At 37.3% G+C, this 19,485-nt stretch overlaps 2 protein-coding genes and 1 long non-coding RNA gene across 6 annotated transcripts in view; 2 read left to right on the forward strand and 1 right to left on the reverse strand.

Annotated features, from left to right (window-relative positions):
* Nucleotides 1-8,533: 8,533 nt before the first annotated feature.
* Nucleotides 8,534-10,513, forward strand: LOC105689339 (guanine nucleotide-binding protein subunit beta-like protein 1). The gene is made up of 4 exons (XM_012406255.3): nt 8,534-9,056; nt 9,404-9,582; nt 9,677-10,025; nt 10,108-10,513. Exons 1-4 carry the CDS (start codon nt 8,910-8,912, stop codon nt 10,408-10,410), a joined length of 978 nt encoding a protein of 325 aa, XP_012261678.2. The 5' UTR covers nt 8,534-8,909; the 3' UTR covers nt 10,411-10,513.
* Nucleotides 10,514-11,681: 1,168 nt separating this feature from the next.
* On the reverse strand, nt 11,682-18,670 carry LOC125500017. The gene is made up of 2 exons (XR_007277189.1): nt 18,154-18,670; nt 11,682-17,750 (listed from the first exon to the last, which is right to left on the reverse strand). It is a non-coding gene; the product is annotated as an uncharacterized LOC125500017 (long non-coding RNA).
* Nucleotides 12,176-19,485, forward strand: part of LOC105689427 (box A-binding factor) — a 54,272-nt gene continuing 46,962 nt past the window's right edge. For all 4 annotated transcript variants that reach the window (XM_048651012.1, XM_048651013.1, XM_012406427.2 and 1 more), the window contains exon 1: nt 12,176-13,004. In XM_048651012.1, coding sequence (XP_048506969.1) covers nt 12,959-13,004 — 46 coding nt within the window. In that variant the 5' untranslated portion in view covers nt 12,176-12,958. The remainder of the gene's footprint in view (nt 13,005-19,485) is intronic.

Raw genomic sequence — 19,485 nt, forward strand, 5'->3', positions numbered from 1 at the left:
TCAGCTCCAGAATCCGAACCCGGGCGAAGATCTCTTTTTTTTCGTGAAATTGTACGGGATATGTTATTTCAAATATTTTTCTTCCAATTCTCAATTCTTTCAACTTTTAACATCAATATTTTGGAACTCGAGTTTCCACGTCCTGACGTAGTTCGTCGTCCTCATTTTGACCATATCTATTTTTCGATCAGGACGAGTGCCAGATAATATAATTTACGCATGATTTGCAACGAGTTCAACTCACTGCTTATAATGTAAGTGGGTAAAATGCGAAGGAACATCTTTTACCGTAATATTTGGTCCAGGTGGTACGCTGACTTCAAGTTAATCAAAGATTACTCTCAAGTTCTATGCTGCAGCGGAAGGCTGCGTGTGCGCTCGGTTAAATTCTGGCGTCAAGTCAAACTATTCTAATAATTCGCTGACGCTGGATATTTTGCTCGAACTATTCTAGAAATGTTCGATAAATTTCAGAGTGGATATAACGCTGCACGTGGAGAAGCTCAATTGTACGTAACACTTTCATCTTTTCGTCACACGGTTCGCATATTTTTCTCATTGTCATCCATGCGATGAAAAAGCGAAAGAAAAAGAAAAATTCATTCAAAAAAAAATAATACATAGTTACAAGTCACGTGAGTGAAGTTTTCATATTAGTAAATGGGAGAAAAGCGTGTGTGGGCAAGGTTTTTTTTTTTTTTGCTTTATTTACCAAAAGTTTAACGAATCCATATTGTTTTTTTTGCACATTATTTTTTCCACCCTAAAAATCTTCCAAAAATCGTCCGAAGAATCAGCGAAGACTGTAGTCTTTGGTGTTTTTTATCCCCCAGAATCCTTTGGAATCGTCTGAAGAATTAGCAAAGTCTTTGGTGTTCTCTCACCCCAAAATCTTGCGAAATCGTCTGAAGAATTAGCAAAGATTGGGCGATCTTAAATTTTGGAGAAAAATTGCGGCAATGTTCATCGGATTCATTTAACCGTTTCCAGCTTTATCTCTTCTACATCAGAGGTATTTCTTTTTATAACGATCAAAAAGTTTCCTCGGAATAAATGAAGATTATCGGACTATAGAACGTTTCCATCGCTAGACTGCTTAAAACTAATCTTGTTAAGAATAAAATAGCAAAAAAAAAAAAAAAAAAACAATAAAAAAAAAAAACGGAGAAAAGTAACAGACATCAAAGAAATTAGTTACAAAGATAAAATGAAAATGAAACGAACAAGATACGAACTAAGAAACAATTCTTAGGAATTTTTTTTTTTATCATGTTATCGAAACATGAATAATTTCAGTGAACAATCGTTTCCATTGGACGAGCTAATTCGTTCTTTTCACCTGTCAAAGACAACGATATTCAATTTGGTATGTTTTGTTAGAATCGTCAGTTCTGCTTCATTAGCTTTCCTTTATATTGTGCATGGTGTATACCATGTGTCCCAACGTGTTTGTACCGCGGTACGTTTGTCGCCTGGCGTCTTGCGCCGGGCTTACGCTTACGAACGCCGATCGTGAGTCAAACTAGAGCCCCCTGAATGGACGCGGCGCTACAGGGAAGATGGCGCCTAACGGCAGCCGACCAGAAATACCGCGATGCAAACTCTGGGACACGGGGTATATTAAATATACGTTATCGCGACGATATGCTTTCAGTGAATTAATAATTTCCTTGCGGTATGTAAAGAGCGTTATCCTCCGTATTTAGAACGACGTCTACCTCTTGGCCAAAATATATCGTCGTCTAGCTACCGTCTTTATAGAGTTATGTCTCTATCGTTCCGTATCCGCGGCTATAACCTTATTGAAAACGTAAATTATTGATCCACGCTGATGTGTACTAAATTATATTCATCAAATGTGGCATGTGGCGTTACGTTACGTATCGTATCACCCGTAAAAAAAAGAGAAATAAAAGAATATAAAAAATAGTATCGAAGCACCATTTGTAATCGTCAAAATTGAAAAAGATATTTATTTCGTCAGGCTGATGCAAGCCTCCTGTGAATTATGACAAGTTTTCCAAGAAAGAGAAAAAAAAAAACACCCCTGCGTTACGCGAACAGAATCCATTTCTACCAAAAATTACGTTAATGGTAAATAGAAATTGGTTGTTTTGTTTTTGGTATCCTTTTTTTTTTTTTTATTTTCTCTTCATTTCTCAACTTTATAAGAAGAAAATTCGAGAAAAAAAAGAAGACATCAAAGGGAGGGAGAGGAAAAAGTAAGAGAAAAAAAAACAAAAAAAGAAAGGAAAAGAAAAAACCGCATTCTTCGTTGCGAAAAGAAAAAGGTATGCTCGCGCGTCATCGCTATATATGCATGGTGGGTAATATACACGGTGACCCGCGTAAAGGTCTCGACTTGTTTACGCCGTACGATCACGTGTAGGTAAGACGGGTAGGCGGAACTCTTGTACACGGAGACTCGGGAGATACAAGAGCATTACGGTACTTCGGAAGTAAATTCCCTCCGCCGATACCCGAATCTTTTTTCCGTCTCCCTGACGCCGCGCGACGGGGACCTTCACGCCCTCCGTCGCATGCCACCAACTACTACTACTACTACTACTATAGTCGAGGCGAGAGCAAAAGTCTGCAACGGTCGAATAAGTCCGTGTCACACTATGCGGTGACTAATTACGGGAAGAGAAAGGATGAAGGGCGCGAGAGGCGCAGGCGGAGGAAGAGAAAAGAGAAAAGAGGGCAATTATGACCCGCTGAACACGACACACCCTCGACATGCACCTTATATCACAGTAATATATGTGAATATGGGTGTATACGTATATGGACGTAGCGATCCATAATGAGCAAGACTTTATTTAACGTTTAAAGTTTATTTTATTAATTAAGATAACGAGCAGTCCTTCCGTGTATTATTTTATTAGCTCGTTCGTTTGTTGGGTTCGACCATTTGTTATTAATACGGCAGTCGATGTGTGGCGGGCTCTGACGTAGGTGTAGGTGTGTGTGTGCGTGATGTAGATATGTATACGTATGCTATAGGCGAAAAAATGAGCGAAATAGGAAGAAAAAAAAATAAAAACTGAAAATTGGCCGCGCTAAATTTAAAAGAATTTCCTCAGATATCTGTAATTACATTATACACGCACCTATACCATCGAAGATACGCCTCCTATTATTAGAGGTTCGTGGTTTACGTATAGTATTTTATAATTAAAAAACCACTATACCGTACACGGGTTAGATTTCATTAAAGATCTTCGGGTATATAAATTACGTATACCCACAGATTACGTATAAATATATATTTACGTTTGCAATCTCGTAATACCATTTTAAAATGTCGTATCTGATTAATGTGAAAAAAACTTGTACAAAGCAAAAATACAGATTTTATTTTATCCGCCGTTATACTGCGTTATACATATGATGTATATTCGCCGAGTTTCACGGAACTGAAAATAGAAGTGTAATTGTAAGGTGGAGAGAAAAAAAAAAAAAAAAGAAAAAAAAAAGAAACTACAGTCCGCGGGGGTTAAATCTTTGAATGTTTCATACATGGGGTTATCATAGATATACAAAGATACATAGAACGGGGCTGTTTTCTGAAAATCTTTCTTGCATGTATGCGCGTATATACATACCCATACATACATATATGTATGTGAAAGTTTTGGGTTTCCTTAGGCTCGCCCGGTGCGAAGGGTTTTCGCTAGTTTCTCCGCAGATCTTCTCTGCTTCAGTTCGTTTTCCGCGTTGTTGTTATGGTATATTTTTATCTACCTTTTCTCTCTCTTCTTTCACCCGACGTCAGCTTCTTTCAGTTATACTTACTCCCTCCGCGCGTTACGTTGAAACTGAAGTATCTCGAAAAGCTTTTTTATCATCTTTATAAAACAAAATTTTATTCACACCGTACATACCACCCGCACCCCATGTATCTAGGAGTAATGAGGCAAAGTCACCGAATTTCACCCCCTCTAGCCACCATTTTGTTTTTTTGTTCTCGAACACATTTTTTCTTCCCTTCTCTCTTATCTCTTTTCATTTATCGACTACTCAATTTTGCGGAACATTTCGTCATATCACGTACGGCGTTGCGGTACATCAGCTTCACAACTCGGCATCAGATTTTTTATTTATTTCTTCCACGCTTATCAAAGGGTGAGATAAAGTTAAAACGTAGGTATAACGCAATTCGCATACGATTGAACGGTATATATATATATGTTTATGTAAATGTATATATTTATCGGGGTATTTATAAACCCGAAATACGCCTAATATTAAATTATATCTCAGGGGTAGATGTGGCAGAGAAAATAATAGAAGAAAAAAAAAAAACGTAACGAACGCAATAAATAAATATATATATAAATAAATAAATAAAAATTAAGGGGAGCGAATACTTCGAAATTCTAGACGGAATTAGACGGTTCAAACTGCCCGAACGATCCGGTCTCAACGTTTAAGCACGCGAGAATGACGTCAGAGGATTATATAATATATATATATCTATAAGGGTACATAGATATATATCACGGTACATAGGCAGGTATATAATATAGGGGTAAAAGTTTCTTCATATATAGAAAATTCCGACAGCCGAATCGCGTTTATCACCTATACCTATGTATATATTAAAACATAATATGCATGAGGGTGGTTCGACTTGAACATTATTTTTTTAAGCGAATGCCTCAAGTCTCACCACTTAAAAAGTTAATAGCTTTCGAGAAGAAAAACCAATTGTCTTTGGAGAACGAACGAATAACAAAAATTTCCAAAGTCGCAGCTGCGCTTACCGAATTTCCAACTTGATTACTCGAGGCAATTTCCCTCGTCCTGCAGCGTCGAGTAGAGTACACCGAAAACATTTGAAAAAAATTCTCACCGTTTCATTTTCGATATTCTAATTGGAATAAGTTTAGGGTTACAGGCCAAAGTTAACAAACTCCGATCTTCTTTTCAACCCCTAAAAATAAAAGTAAGATACAATGAAAAAATAATACAATGTACACGAACATTTCTTCGAACTTCATTTGTTACGCGGCTTAATTGCAGCCGACTGTTTTTGTTCCTTCTTCTTTTCTCCTCGCACAGTCTCTTTTCATTACAGATATAATGGAGAGGAAAGTGTTGATGATGCGGAAGAATTGAGAAAGAGTGTACCGGCTGTATATAGAGTAGAAAGGTTAGATGAATGGAAGGGAAAAAAAGTAAAGATAATGAAAGGAGGGCGAAGAGAAGAGGAAAAAAACGACGGGATATCCTATCAGCATTCACCTGGTCTTCTCACCTGGATTGCCATGGGGCGCGATTAAGATAATTGAGACGTCATTAGCTCCCCCCACTGCTGCAAGACCGTGGACAAACATATCAATAACCTCACACCGTCTATACGAAGTAAATGTATAGGTATATATGCGTGTGTATGGGGCATTCCATGCCAACGCAACGACCATTTGAATTCCACCATTTTGCTTCTTTTTTCCCCCGTTGCCGTTTCATTTTTTCAAACGGTAATCGCGATCCGAGAAAATGTGAATAATTATTTTTGTTTCATCTTTTAAACAGCATTTCCTTTCCTCGATTCCATGTACTTGATGACGTATATTTTTTTCGAAAATGAGAAACTTCCAGACGCAGATTTTCGAACGGATCGGAAAATATTCACATTGATTCCATTATGAATGATTGATGTGTTTTAAATTCCCCGAATAATCATGAGTAGTAGAACATCTTTTGTCGTACACCTTATCGCTTTTCTTTTTTACAGATTAATTGAAATTGAATACATATACGGTATTTTCATAATGCCATGGAGTGAGAATTGAGAAATGAGAAGGTCGGTATCGACTGGAAAAAAAAGTTCAAAGCGGACTAGATTTTTTTTTTTTTTGGGTTTCCGAGGTGCTCGTGTGACGCGAAATAAAAAAAAAAAAATAAAAAAGTAGAGTGTCAGAACCAGCTGGAGTTTACGAGGAATGCCCCATTTTTATATAAAGAGCCATGGCGGTCGGTCTTGACGATGGGGGTGGCGAGTCTCTAATCTTAAAATATCGAGGGTTCCTGATGACAATAAAAGGGAAATTAATGTGGTATAAATTATATGCGCGTGTATACTTTCTAATTCTTCAAGAATATATATCATAATTATGGGTATATTTTTATCATCTAATTGTTTTATTTGTGGAACATGTAATATTTGTATATATTTGCGTTAAAGAAAGCTACTGAAGTATATGCTATTAGGTACATATCTTATATATTTATCATCTTATACTCAGGTGCAGAGATTTGGAGAAGAGATTGTAACCGACCAACCAATTACCTACCAGTTCGCCCTCACAGAATCTCTTTGGATTGAACGAGAATAGGTACACATACTTATACCCTCTAACTACCCTCGGGAATCCTTTCTACTGAGGTTTTCAAACTACCATATAACTAACCTATACAAGGTGACCTGTTTAAATAAAAATTGGCGATCGACTCGGAAACGAGTTCGAAATTTTTAGACAATGATTTTCAGATAGAAACGAGACGGGAGATCAAAGATGCAGTGTTTTCAAAGGGGGTTAAAAATGATGAAATCCGGCTCGAGACCAGAGGCACACTTCTTTCGAGACATCCAAACTCGACCTTTTTTTAAAAATAGAATTTGATTTTCTCTCAGAATCTTGAACTGATTTCACCATTTTACAGGCTCCTTGGATCCTTTGAACCTCGATCTGAACCATTTTTAAATACGAAGAATCGTTCTCGAGGCTTTCCAAACTTCCATGAAAATGGGACACCCTATATACGCACGCCTACCGCCATAGAATTCACTCAATTCTCTCATTCTTCTTCCCTGCTTTCTCCTGGTCTTTATCTTTTATTTTATTTATCAACTCTTCTTGTATTTTATTTTAGTTTTTCATTTTTCTTTTGCTCTTCCAGGGTCAATACAATGTCGCGTTGTTCATTTATTTTTCTTTCTCATATACCTTCTTATTTTCATTATTTTCATTTTTTATCAGTTGTTATTTGTGTTGTTGCTACCTTGAGGTATTGAAAAAAAAACACACACAATTGTGTGGTCGTGGGTATTTTTTTTTTATCCGTCCTTTTTGTTGAATTTTTCTTTGTTGCTTATTTCTGCACAGTATACACCGCTTCTTGTTTTATCAACGATGTTGTAAATGGTTAATTATAATTCCTGGTCCAAGCAGTTGTTTTCTCTGATATAATTATGATACGGATAAGATTCATGATTGTATATATATGCGACGACACAAAGTGAAAATAAATAAAGTCGAGCCATATTACATGTATTTATTCATATTTCCTTAGGATCCAGAGATATTCTGAAGGATTACTTTTCTGAAGAAAGAAAATAAAAAAATAAAAAAATAAAAAAATAAATAGAGAAAGCTCAGCGGAGATACGGTGGAATGTCGAAGGGCATGCGGATAAGACGAAGACGTTATGGACATTTTCCCCCGTTGCTCCGAATATCCAGGGGATATATTTTAATACATCCCCTTTGGGCACCAGGACGGTATATGGTACGTATAAGCAAATATCGTATACGTGCTACATCATGTACATATATTATATCATATGTTTTTACCATATCAATGTTTAATAATAACAATATACGCACTATTTTTTGTATTTTCTTTATTCAGAAATTTGAAAATTTTCGACAATCAAAAATCAATGTTTTCAAAAAATAAACGAGAAAGAAGAAATCAATGAATTTATAACTGTAAAAATTTATGTCGCACGATGAAGAATAATTTTCAAGTCTTCGTTAACAAACAAATAGAAAAAAAAGGTTCTGCGATGAATTTAATCCGGAAGTAATCGGAATAAAATAGCTTTTTCGTTGCAGATTTTTTTTTTTCGCAGATCTCAAGTGTAATTGTCCTTTCCGCCTTTTCTTGATTATATTAAAATATATAAATGGAATAGAAATCCAAGGGTGTTCTTGTACAACGCCGCTGTCGCCAAGAAATGTTTCAATCGTATTCAAAATGGTCAGGGTCAAACCCTAATTGAAATCGCGTGGACCTTCCCTTGCCTGTGTGGATGTAACACATACAAATCAATTCGACGCAGTTAATTTTCGTGCGTATCGTTCGTATCCGCGGAATTTCGTCTGGTTGATTTAATTATTCAACAGTATTGACGTTGTCGAACATCAAATTCCAGCCGATTTCCACGCCCACGTATACTTTAAACAACATATCGAGATTCTGTGAATAAATGTATTCGCGAGATAGAGAGACAGATTTCTTTGAATAAAGACTAGATCACGGTTGAATTATTTCATAGCTAAATCATGCTCATGAATGGTTTTTTTGCAGGTATTTGATAATCGATTTTCAAAATTTAAAAACCTTCATGCCGCGCTATCTTGGATCATTTGAGAGGGCAGCACGTTCTGACAACTCGAGAAAAGTTTGCACGGACTCTCGTGGTATTCTAGGGTCTCCAGTCTTGTGCAGCGGTTCGTATGACATCTGTTGTTTTACTTTGGAGCAACTTTGAAACTGTAGTTGGGATATCAGAAGTGAAGAGTAGCAGCTGATCGTTGTTAAATGGCGCATTGTAAATAGAAGACGGGAGGTCCTGCCGACGCGTCCATTAATAATATTAAAAAAAAAAATGGTTTGACAGCTTTTCGATTCGTAACATTTGCGTTTATGTTTCTCCCGGTAGACTCCCTAGTGTTTACCCAGCCTATTACTAATTAAATAAAGTGTTAGTTTCAATAATTTAGTGAATAGTAACATAACTACAAACGCGACGTGTCGAGTGCCTCCCGTCTTCTACGTAGGTATACTATATGCATAATATCACATAAAGCGCAATTACTATAACATCGATTAAGATACGTCGCTACCTCTCCTGTTATCGATAACCAAAATTCACCACCCTGCGTTCCTTTAAACATGGCCATTCTACCCCCTGATCCAGTTTTCCTTCTGCGAGGCGCTGAGACCGGACCCATACACAGTCTTCTATTCCGGATTTCACCCTACGTGGAACACCTCTATGCAGGTGCTGAGTCTGGGACTGTTCATATCTGGGATTTGAGGGTGAGGATGCATTAATTTCGCACTTATTCTGATGCACTCGACTTACTAACAAAAGATATCTATCTTTATGGAATTCCAATTCATTTTCCAAACCCCCAGTTGTTCCTACAGGTATTAGGTCTGGTGTCCATAATGTGCTGACTTTGTAATTTCTTATTACCTCAGTTTAATTTCTAGAGAAACAAAGAAAAAAAATTACTTATAGCAGCTCTTCTTTTATCCACACTTCGTGTTTTGATTTTTTACATATTCCACTGATGATTTTGTTTTGTTTTGTATGGAACAACTGTACTTGGCTATGCTCTGTTGATTCAATTTCTCTGATTACAATGATATAAATGTTACAGAAAAGTCGGGAGACCTTGAGATTCACTGCGGGCAATGAGCCTTGTCTTGCTCTGAGGGCTCTACCAGAGGAGACATTAGTAACACAAGGAAAGGCAGGGACATACAAAATATGGAAGGCAGATGGGTCGAATTGGATTCACAACGAGAGTTTGGAGAGCGGTCACGTCAGTTTTTGCCGGTATATAGGTTTTACTTCAACCATATTCAGGTGTACAGTTTTGAAGATTTGAAAGAATTTCGAATGATGTTGAACTGTTTTTTTTTTTATACAGGTGTGAACTGTTGTCGCCCGACGAGCAAACACTCCTTATTCCTCTTCCCAATTCCGTTATCGGTGCTCTCTCTCTTAAGACTCTGGACATAGTTTATAAGTTGGATCCTAGTAACTTGCCGTCAGGCAAACCCCCTGCACCCCTGGGTGAAGTGATGTCAATTAAGCCTGTCGGTTTGCAAGGAAACATTTTGGTATTAGCAGCTTACGAAGGAGGCCAAGTTGCTCTTTGGGATATCAAGGAAAAGAGCATAATTAGCTGGCTCGATATCCAAGAGTGTGCTCTCACCTTGGACTTTGATGTTAATTTAATGCGAGGTATCGTAGGCAGCGTTGCAGACAAATTACAAGTATGGTATTCCAAAATAAAAACTTGTATAATCCTAACGCATTTAATGCTGCGTATAACTTTATCTCTTTTTATCTTTATAGGCCTTTAATCTGAACAAGGCCCATACAATCAGTCTGAAATCAACTATACCATTGAAAAATTCTGGTACCTCAGTTGTTGTGATAAGGCCGGACACTAAAGTCTTTGCCGCTGGGGGCTGGGACGGTCGTCTAAGAATTTTTTCGTTCAAAACTCTTCGACCCTTAGCAGTTTTGGATCAACACAAGACTTCCATCCATGACGTCACTTATTCAGATTCTAAGGTTGACGCATGGGGCAGCAAGTGTCTCATGGCTGCGGGTGGGAAAGATGGGACAGTTTCACTGTGGGATCTCTACAATTAACCGCTTCGTTGAGTTTACACATTGCTGACATATTTTTTTTTTTTTATTTTTCGATATACCGTTTACTTGGAGATTGAGGAAAAAATAAACAACCGTAACAGAATCTTCGTAAAAATTATGTTATTAATTTATTATAAAAGTTATTCACGACCAGGCCCTTGTCACTTCCGACCACAGCAAGTGCTTCCAGATTCACCGTGAACGATGATTCGAAAGCCCTGGGTTCATTTTCCATTCATTGAATCGGGCCTACGAAGAGGGCAAATGTGGAAACAATAAATAACAAACAAGGTGGTGTGCCTTGCTGCAGGCAACCAAAGTAACAAAATAATGCTAATGATGATTATCGATTAATAAGAAATAAAAAAAAAAACACTTTCTCCCGATTATGAATTAATGTTACAAGCGATCGATGTGATATTTTTTATGATATAATGTCTCTGACATTATCTTTCAATGCATTTCCATTCCTCTTCAACGTTTCAAATCCCGTTGACGGAATTATCCTTCAGTCATCGCACATTGTCGGTGTCATGTCAGTCCACGTGCCAGAAATTTAAATGTCCGACCGACGTGGATACCATGACAAGATAATTTCTATCTAATTACCGACTGACGGCGTAGTGAAATAAACAAGAGGGTCGATGCAAACAAGATTTTACCAAGAGACGTTAAGGTTGCAAACCATCTTTGAAGTCGTCCAAAACCTACCGAGAACCTTCTGTTCCTACCGAGAACGGAAAGTCAAATAAAAATTTTCACATACAACAGGTATTTCGTCAGAGGCCTTTTTTCCCTTCATTACAAAATGCGGGATAAATCTCTACATTTTTTAGCCTTTTTAGAACTTTATGGGTCTCCTCTTTTCACCTCTCATAATCCGGCTGATGTCATGTTCATTGATATCGTTGGTATCGTTCTCCGAATGGCAAAAAATTTGCAAGACACTGCTCTCCTATTATCGTAGGAATACGTGGATATTCAGATCTGACTGTATCAATAATCACAAATCTGATAAAAATTTCGGACGTCTACTTCGTCGAAATTACGTAAAGTCGCGAATGATCTAGGAATGTCCTCAAGGAAAACGGTACGAGCACAAACGAAAGAGAATGAGGAATTTTCTGAATGCAATTTCGATACATTTGTTGAACTATAATAACGGGATAAGTCAGAGTCATTTGAGGTATAAAATTCTTCAATGACGACTCGATCGATTAATGAATCAATTATATATACATCAGCACCTGATTTGATGAATGAAGCTGTCCTTATAGTCGAGCAATTTCTTTCTATCATTCTTCATTTCAATACAACGTATGCATACGTATATTATAGTATAGTAATTTGAAATACGATACTCTTGCTATACAGTCTGGTCTGCAAGTTCTCAATAACAATAATTAACTACGTCACAAAGGTTTTTCATTCCATCATTCTTATATTATACAACTATAGTTTAAATAATTCCACGCTCGCGATCACATCGTCAGAATTTCATTCATTCTCACCGCGGCTAATACAGAATCCATAATATTATCATAAACCGTTTTCATTTAGTTCCATAGCAACATGCAACGATCCACCTAAACATTCCATGTTAATACTACGATTTTATTTTATTTTATTTCTCCTGCGAACGAGTCCAGAATCATCATCATCGTCGTCGTCGTCGTCATCGCAGCGGTGTAGCGGCAGCAAAAGCGGTTATAATACAACTCGGTCTAGGGTTGACCATCGCGACCCGATGATGTAGTAGTAGTAGTAGTAGTAGTAGGGGGGTCTTTCTGTTATTTGATAAGAGTAGAGTTTTTTCTTCTTCTACTTTTTTTTTTCTTCTTATTCCCCTTTGGTCAACTAGCAGCAGCAGCAGCAGCAGCAGCAGCAGCAGCAGCAGCAGCAGTAGCAGTATAGTAGCAACAGTAGCAAACCATTAAAGTTTAGCCGCGATCAACTCCCACCAGTATGTCGTCCGTCTTGACCGTTTCTCATCGCCCCGCAGCACCGCAGAAACACGCGTTTGCCATCAGCATTTGCTACCACGACTTGTTCGTTTCCTTCTGCACCGTCTGTCTCATCGTTCACCACGACTCAACTGTAACAACCATCATCGGCAACATCGTTGCCTCTGGTTCGCGAATCGCGAATTCAATACACAGTACATAATCGAAAGGATAAGCGACGGCGTGAAAGAAAGACGAAAAAGGAGGGAGGAAATCTTTCGTAGTTAACTTCCGATAAAAAAAAAAAAAAGAAGTTGAATGTACGTAACAATCGCGTGACGTATCGATCGGATAACAACAAAATCATACATGTACATGTTTTCATTTTCTCTGATTTCTCAACGTGTGGTAAACAAAAAAATAAACGAAGTACAAGTACACGAAGTGTCCGGTATAAAATAAATGAAAACTTGACGAGTAAATAGATAAATCAATAAATAAATAATAACAAAGATCGTATAAAACGTCATCTCCAACTACATATATCCTTCGCACCTGAGGAGCGAGCGTTGAAGAGGCATTTTCCGCTTACTTGTTGCAGGTATATGGCGAAGCAGGAGAACGTCCAGTTTCAGCACACTGATCAGTACGGTGAGTAGCAGATCGAAAAACAAAAACCAGAAAAAAAAAAAAACAACAACTTTTACAGAAACAAACATTAATATACTTAGCTGTTGGTGATAATGTGTGTCGCGAATTGAGCTTCGTTTATCGATCAAACAGTTGCGAAATTAACATTTGTATTATACATAGATTTGTGCGGGGAATGAAATAGCAGAGAAGAAGAAAAAAAAAAAAAAAAAATAGAGAGAGAGAGAGAGAAGGAGAAGAAGAAAAAAAAGATCGAAATAAAAGACGAAAATACGTGCGAAGTTTGATTTTATTTAAATATAGGACAATCCTAAGCGAAGGCTCGTGCCACACTGGTTCCCCTCTTACGATCGCGGGGGATGTATATACGATGCTGAGTATATCAAGAGTGATAAAGTTCCCCCGTGAGGACCGATAAGAATACACTATATACAGTTGTACATATTATATGTATATATATATATATATAACATATATATATATTTACTATACATGTACAGGATTATACTCATGCGGATTACGTTATATGATTCCCGAACATGGTTGTGATTTTTTTCCACAATCATTTTAATCGTTCGAGTCTATTCGCATATGGATTATACACGATATACACGTATTCGTACACATGCACACGTGTTGCAGGGACGATTGCGTCTGTGCATATGATATCCTTTTCATTTAATTATATCAGCACGTATCCTGCGATACAGGACATTCGGGAAATTAATGATTTAATTTTTAACGAGACAAAAGTTGACGTGAACATTATGTGCATATCATTTAATTTTTTATTCTGGACTCATAGGAAACTAAAAGTTTGGTTGCATTGTACATACAGATTGTATATCTACGTCCTATACAACTTGTACATTCTCCGTATGCAGGGATGTAAATTTTATCTGCACAGGGTGAAAAATTTTCAATTATTGAATTTCAAAGATTCTTTCTTTCTGTCAGACGCACATACCATGTAACGTTGTTACAGTATGTGTTATGCACATATGTAGGTATATACATATGTATAATATGCAAGTGAAGTTTTGCTCCTGAACTTCAATCACACGCGGCATTAACTTCGATGATATTTGTTATACTGCCGCCGGTATATAAAGTACGACGTATACGAAGTATATACGGAGCGACGGGTACATAGAAATCATATCGTGTATGCCTGTGCGAAATTTAATAGAAAATTAATAGAAAGACTGAAAGACAAAAGAATAAAGAAAATTTCTCCCGTTTCTAAGCGTTTAAATTCTATAATATATTAGGATAGCATACGTTAGCGCACTCGGCAATTTTATATAATCGTGGAGTTGAAAATTAATAATAATAACAACAGCAACAACAATTTCACATAAATACTCGGTATTCACGCGTTTCAAATAGCGTATGATGAAAACCGCGGGGCGGACGCATATGGCGGTGTTAAAAACCGCATCCGTCGAACTTTATTTATAATATTTATGTATACAGTGTAGAAGAAAGCTTGTGTAAATCGTTCCATTTCTACATATATGTATATTTATGTAAATTTCAAGCACAGAACGAATCGTACTAGTAAAGTCATTTTTAGAATTAAACTAGTTTTCTTTCAATTTTTTGTTTTCCTAACAATTCTAGTATACCACGTACAGTATATGGTTTCTTTTTTAATTACTTATTTAATTATTTATTTTATTTATTTCGCGTGCGTTATCGTTAAGATTACATACGTGGCGATGACACGTATTGTATTATCTTTCCCATACAATAATGCACGGTGCATACAAATATACCACGTGTATAATATATCGTGTATTTGAGTCAATGACGGTACTTATACACGTCGATTACACCTGGTATAATTTTGATGTTAGTAAAATACGCGTGTGTCCCCATATATCGTAATTACATGTAGAATCGCTATTTTGCCGAACATACTTTAGCTAATTATCGCGCCAAGTTTTACATCGTTACATACGTACTCTCCTATGTACGTATACGTATAGCTTCTTTTCCTTAGGTACGACTAATTACATGGGTATGTATGTACATATCCATGTGCTGAATTTTCGTCATATATATATAAACGGCTTTATACGCACGTAACACGCGATGCAGGGGTGATCGGTGGTCGCGTCTTACGGTGCAGGCCACGGTAGCGAATGAGCTAGAAAACTGCTAGGCTAGTTTTCTTATCGGTAATTTCTCTGCGGAGCACATACGCATACGAGTATGCGTTATATACACGCTACGGCGAAGACTCGACCGAGTGTAAAACGGCGAAATGAAGTCAAACCAAGGTACACTTTATACATGTATGCATAACGTATATTATATACACGCAGTGTAACTCTACGAGTTTTAATAAATATCTACGTTTTTGAACATATACATGTAACGTGTAGCAGAAGTCGAGGAGGAGGCGGGCGGCGTGGACAATTAGGTCGAAGGCGAATACATGTAACAATAAAGTTAAATGTGTTGGTCTATGTAAACGAAATGTAACATGTACGATAGAATAGATACGCGTATAGAAAAATGGAGGAACGCGAGTCGTACGTCGCCGCGGCCGTATAAACAACATATAAATGACCAACGACTTCTACGCTGTCACGAGACGAATAGTCTTCGGACTTTCGGTTTTATTTTGTTTTTTTTTTTTGTTCGAACGTACAAACACTCGTGTACGTACGTATACGCGATACATGACTCAGTACACGTATATACCCGAAGGTCCGAAAGTCCAACTTTCGTATAGAAACTTGTCTATATATTTCATACGAAATAGATGAACATGAGTTGTTGCATACGATATTGTTTACGTTCTTTTGTACGTCGTTCGAGTCACCGACGCAATTTCAAATTTTTCATAGTCCAACGTGAACGTCGGACGCTGCGGCCGGAAGGGCGTAATTCAGAAACAAAAATTTAGAGAGAATACAAAGGAGATAAAGTTATCCGAAGCGGTTCCAGTTGCTACCCCTCGATGTCACGTGTGACACGCGAACAGCGATAATATTTCATTCTCCTGCGCGCTCTGCACCCCCTTGTACCGATTTCTGCGGCATCCTCAGCAACTTCGCGCAGCCCTTTTCGATGCGCCAACGATACGCGAGGTTGGGAATCCTCCTTTCAAATCAGGTTCCAACGGGGGCGGAACATCTCTCGCGTCTGCGCCTCGAGTAGTTCGTTTATGCCGCCCGTCCGAATCCGTATTGTCGTAGAAAACAAAAAAAAATAAATTACCTGTCTCCTCGATGATTATTTGAAAAAAAAAAAAAATTAACGCTCGCAATTCTTTTGTTTTTTTTCAAAATTCAATTCTCGTCGTTCGTTACAGTCAGGCGATTATTACACGGGGTCTATTAAATATAGCGCGCATATATAGAGTTGCGTGGAAACTAGTTTTTTTTTTTTTTGGTCTACATTTTTCCTCTATTTTTTTCACCTTATCTTTTCAACTAGCTGTAAGCTAATATACATACCCATCAACGACTATGTACGTAGATATGTATATTCACTGTATATTGCCCATGTATTTGGAATATATACATATACCTATAGCGAGAATACATAATAAAAGTATGTACATTGATACGTATGTACACGAAAAAAATCTTAGCGGATCACATGGGTATATATTTGGTAAATGTAATATGCTCGTATTATACATATGTACCGTATATTATATGACCACATATTCAGCAGTAAGAAGAGCAAGTTGCGCTGCATGCGAGTGAATTTTTGCAAGGAAGAAGATAAGCGAAGTTGGTCCGTCTACATAAGTCAATGTACACATATTATATGCGTACATAGTACGTGCATGCACATACGTTACATACATATATGTACACATACGACGTCTCCAGCGTATAGCGCTGGAAGATATATCATAAGCAAGTGCGGGTGCGAGTCGGTATACGGTTTATATGCACGTGTACGTATACGGTGTGTAGAACCACCACTGTTTCAAAAGTCGAAAATATTTTCACGGACGAACTCCGACCGCTGGACAATATAATTGTTACGAACCCGGTACGTGTACGCTCTCCCGTAGCTAAAAACAAAAAATGAACGCTCGAAAAAAAGGAAAAGAAAAAGAGAAAAGAAGTATATAGACTAAGAGATAGCGATGGAATGGTCAACGCGACTGCATCGGACCTTTCTTCGGCCGTATTACGGTGTCCGCAGCCACCATAAACGTTATCAGCTTCCACTCGTATGTATAACCAAGCTCATGTACGCGTTGCATGTAAAAATGAAAAATAAAAAATGGGACTTCGTTCCATACATGGGAATATACATGTATGTACCCATGTTATACATCGGATCGGTATCGTCGCGAGCTCTTTCGTTTCAATTTTTATCAAATTTCCAATTTTAATTCACGCATCATCCCACGTTGTATACGTCACTTGTATATACATATATGTAATAAATCCGGTCGTATGTGCTATAGGTAGATACCCGTGTAATTGTTACATACATACCTGTATATGTACGGTTAATATAATCGGCACAGGTCGTACCTATACTATACACGTAACAGTACTGAAAAGTCTAGCGCACTTATTGTAAAATACCTGTAGCGAAGTTCAGGTGTACCCAACATAAGTAGTAGCGTTTCTCGCGATCATTCCTCCCCGATGTATAAGCGTTACAGTGGTACAGCCGGAAGCTGCAGCTTGCGCCGAGTCCGTACGCAGTGAGAGTAAAGTGTGCAGGCACGTTCGCCTCGAACGAACGAGAGTAACTAACTAACTATAACAATGAGAAAATTGAAAGGAGAATAGAAAAAAAAGGGAGAGAAGAGAGAAAAAATAAAAGCACTCGCAGTTACACGGCAGAAACAATACCTCGTACCTTAGAAGCCCGTAAGCCGCACGTGTAATACGCGGTATACTGCGCGCGTTGCATCATCTAACGCATGCAAATCTAAATTCTGCTGCAATATGTGCGATGTTCGACGATATTTATATCGCGATGCAAATCTCATCGTTGAAATAAAGGATTTATTAGTTAACAATTTCCTTTTTTTCTCTCTCTAGTTTTTCCACTCCAATTTTATTCAGGCTTCCTTATTTTCATCGTGCGTCGATCGCGTGATTTTATCGCGGGGTTGGGTTGGGTCAGAAAATATTGAATAAAATGATGCATACTGTACCTCGCGTAAAATGCACATATCCATAGTATATACTCGTACTGTGGAGTATCTGGCGTATATTTGAAGAATATGTACAATAAATTATGTACTTTACACGTGATATGTATTTGCGAATAACATGTATAGATGGAATCTTATAACGGGTGGAACCTGCGTGCTACCGGGGAGCAGCAGAACGTAAAACTTCTTTAAACGTCGATCGTACACTGAGCCTAAGCCGGAGCTTATGCTCCCCGGGACTGATTTTATGAAATATGCAGTGATAATGCTGCACCAATACGCTTACTTCTGATATCTTGTGCCTCATGTACAGGTTTTTCTATATATCTCAAACTACGCACACTCACAAGTTACGCGGCACAACTTATTGAAACTTATATGTGCGTGAAATATGGTGCGAGGTGCACCGCCTACCTTTGTTACTAATTATTCGTCACCCGTTATATACTTTGAAGAACGAATTCCCTCGTGGGACGTGAATATAGAATTATTATATGTATATTAGGGTGGTCCTTAGAAAGGTTGTTTTCGAATTTCGATGCACCCAAGGGCACATGAGAATAACATGTTTGCTTCTTTGAAATTTCATAGGTCGCTGACGAATTTAAAGAAAATTGTAGAAATTCATATTTTAATGGACAATTCAATAGTAAGTTTCTCATGGAAATAACATGAGAATAACATGTTTGCTTCTTTGAAATTTCATAGGTTGCTGACGAATGTAGAGAAAATTGTAAAAATTCATATTTTAATGGACAATTTAACAGTAAGTTTCTCATGGAAATAACATGAGAATAACATGTTTGCTTCTTTGAAATTTCATAGGTTGCTGACGAATGTAAAGAAAATTGTAGAAATTCATATTTTAATGGATAATTTAACAGTGAGTTTCTCATGGAAATAACATGAGAATAACATGTTTGCTTCTTTGAAATTTCATAGGTCGTTGACGAATATATAGAAAATTATAGAAATTCATATTCAAGTTTCTTATGGAAATAACATGAGAATGACTCTTAAAACAGTCGATTCAGGGAAAATCATAAGAAACTTCTTTCGTAGAGCGTTAAATTGTCTATAAAAACATAAATTTCTATAATTTTCTATATATTCGTCAACGACCTATAAAATTTCAAATGAGCAAACATGTTATTCTCATGTTATTTCCATAAGAAACTTACTGTTAAATTGTCTATTGAAATATGAATTTCCACAATTTTCTTTACATTCGTCAACGACCTATGAAATTTCAACGAAGCAAACATGTTATTTTCATGTTATTTCCATAAGAATTTTCGATGGCAATACAGACTATCTTAAAGTTGATATTAA

This window comes from Athalia rosae, chromosome 2 (genome assembly GCF_917208135.1).
Source record: "Athalia rosae chromosome 2, iyAthRosa1.1, whole genome shotgun sequence".
Lineage (NCBI taxonomy): Eukaryota > Metazoa > Arthropoda > Insecta > Hymenoptera > Athaliidae > Athalia > Athalia rosae.

Coding starts and splice junctions, on each gene's coding strand:
- LOC105689339 (XM_012406255.3), top strand. CDS start 8,910: ATGGCCATTCTACCCCCTGATCCAGTTTTCCTTCTGCGAGGCGCTGAG. Junction 9,583..9,676: donor GGTCACGTCAGTTTTTGCCG/GTATATAGGTTT, acceptor TTTTTTATACAG/GTGTGAACTGTTGTCGCCCG. Junction 10,026..10,107: donor GCGTTGCAGACAAATTACAA/GTATGGTATTCC, acceptor TTATCTTTATAG/GCCTTTAATCTGAACAAGGC.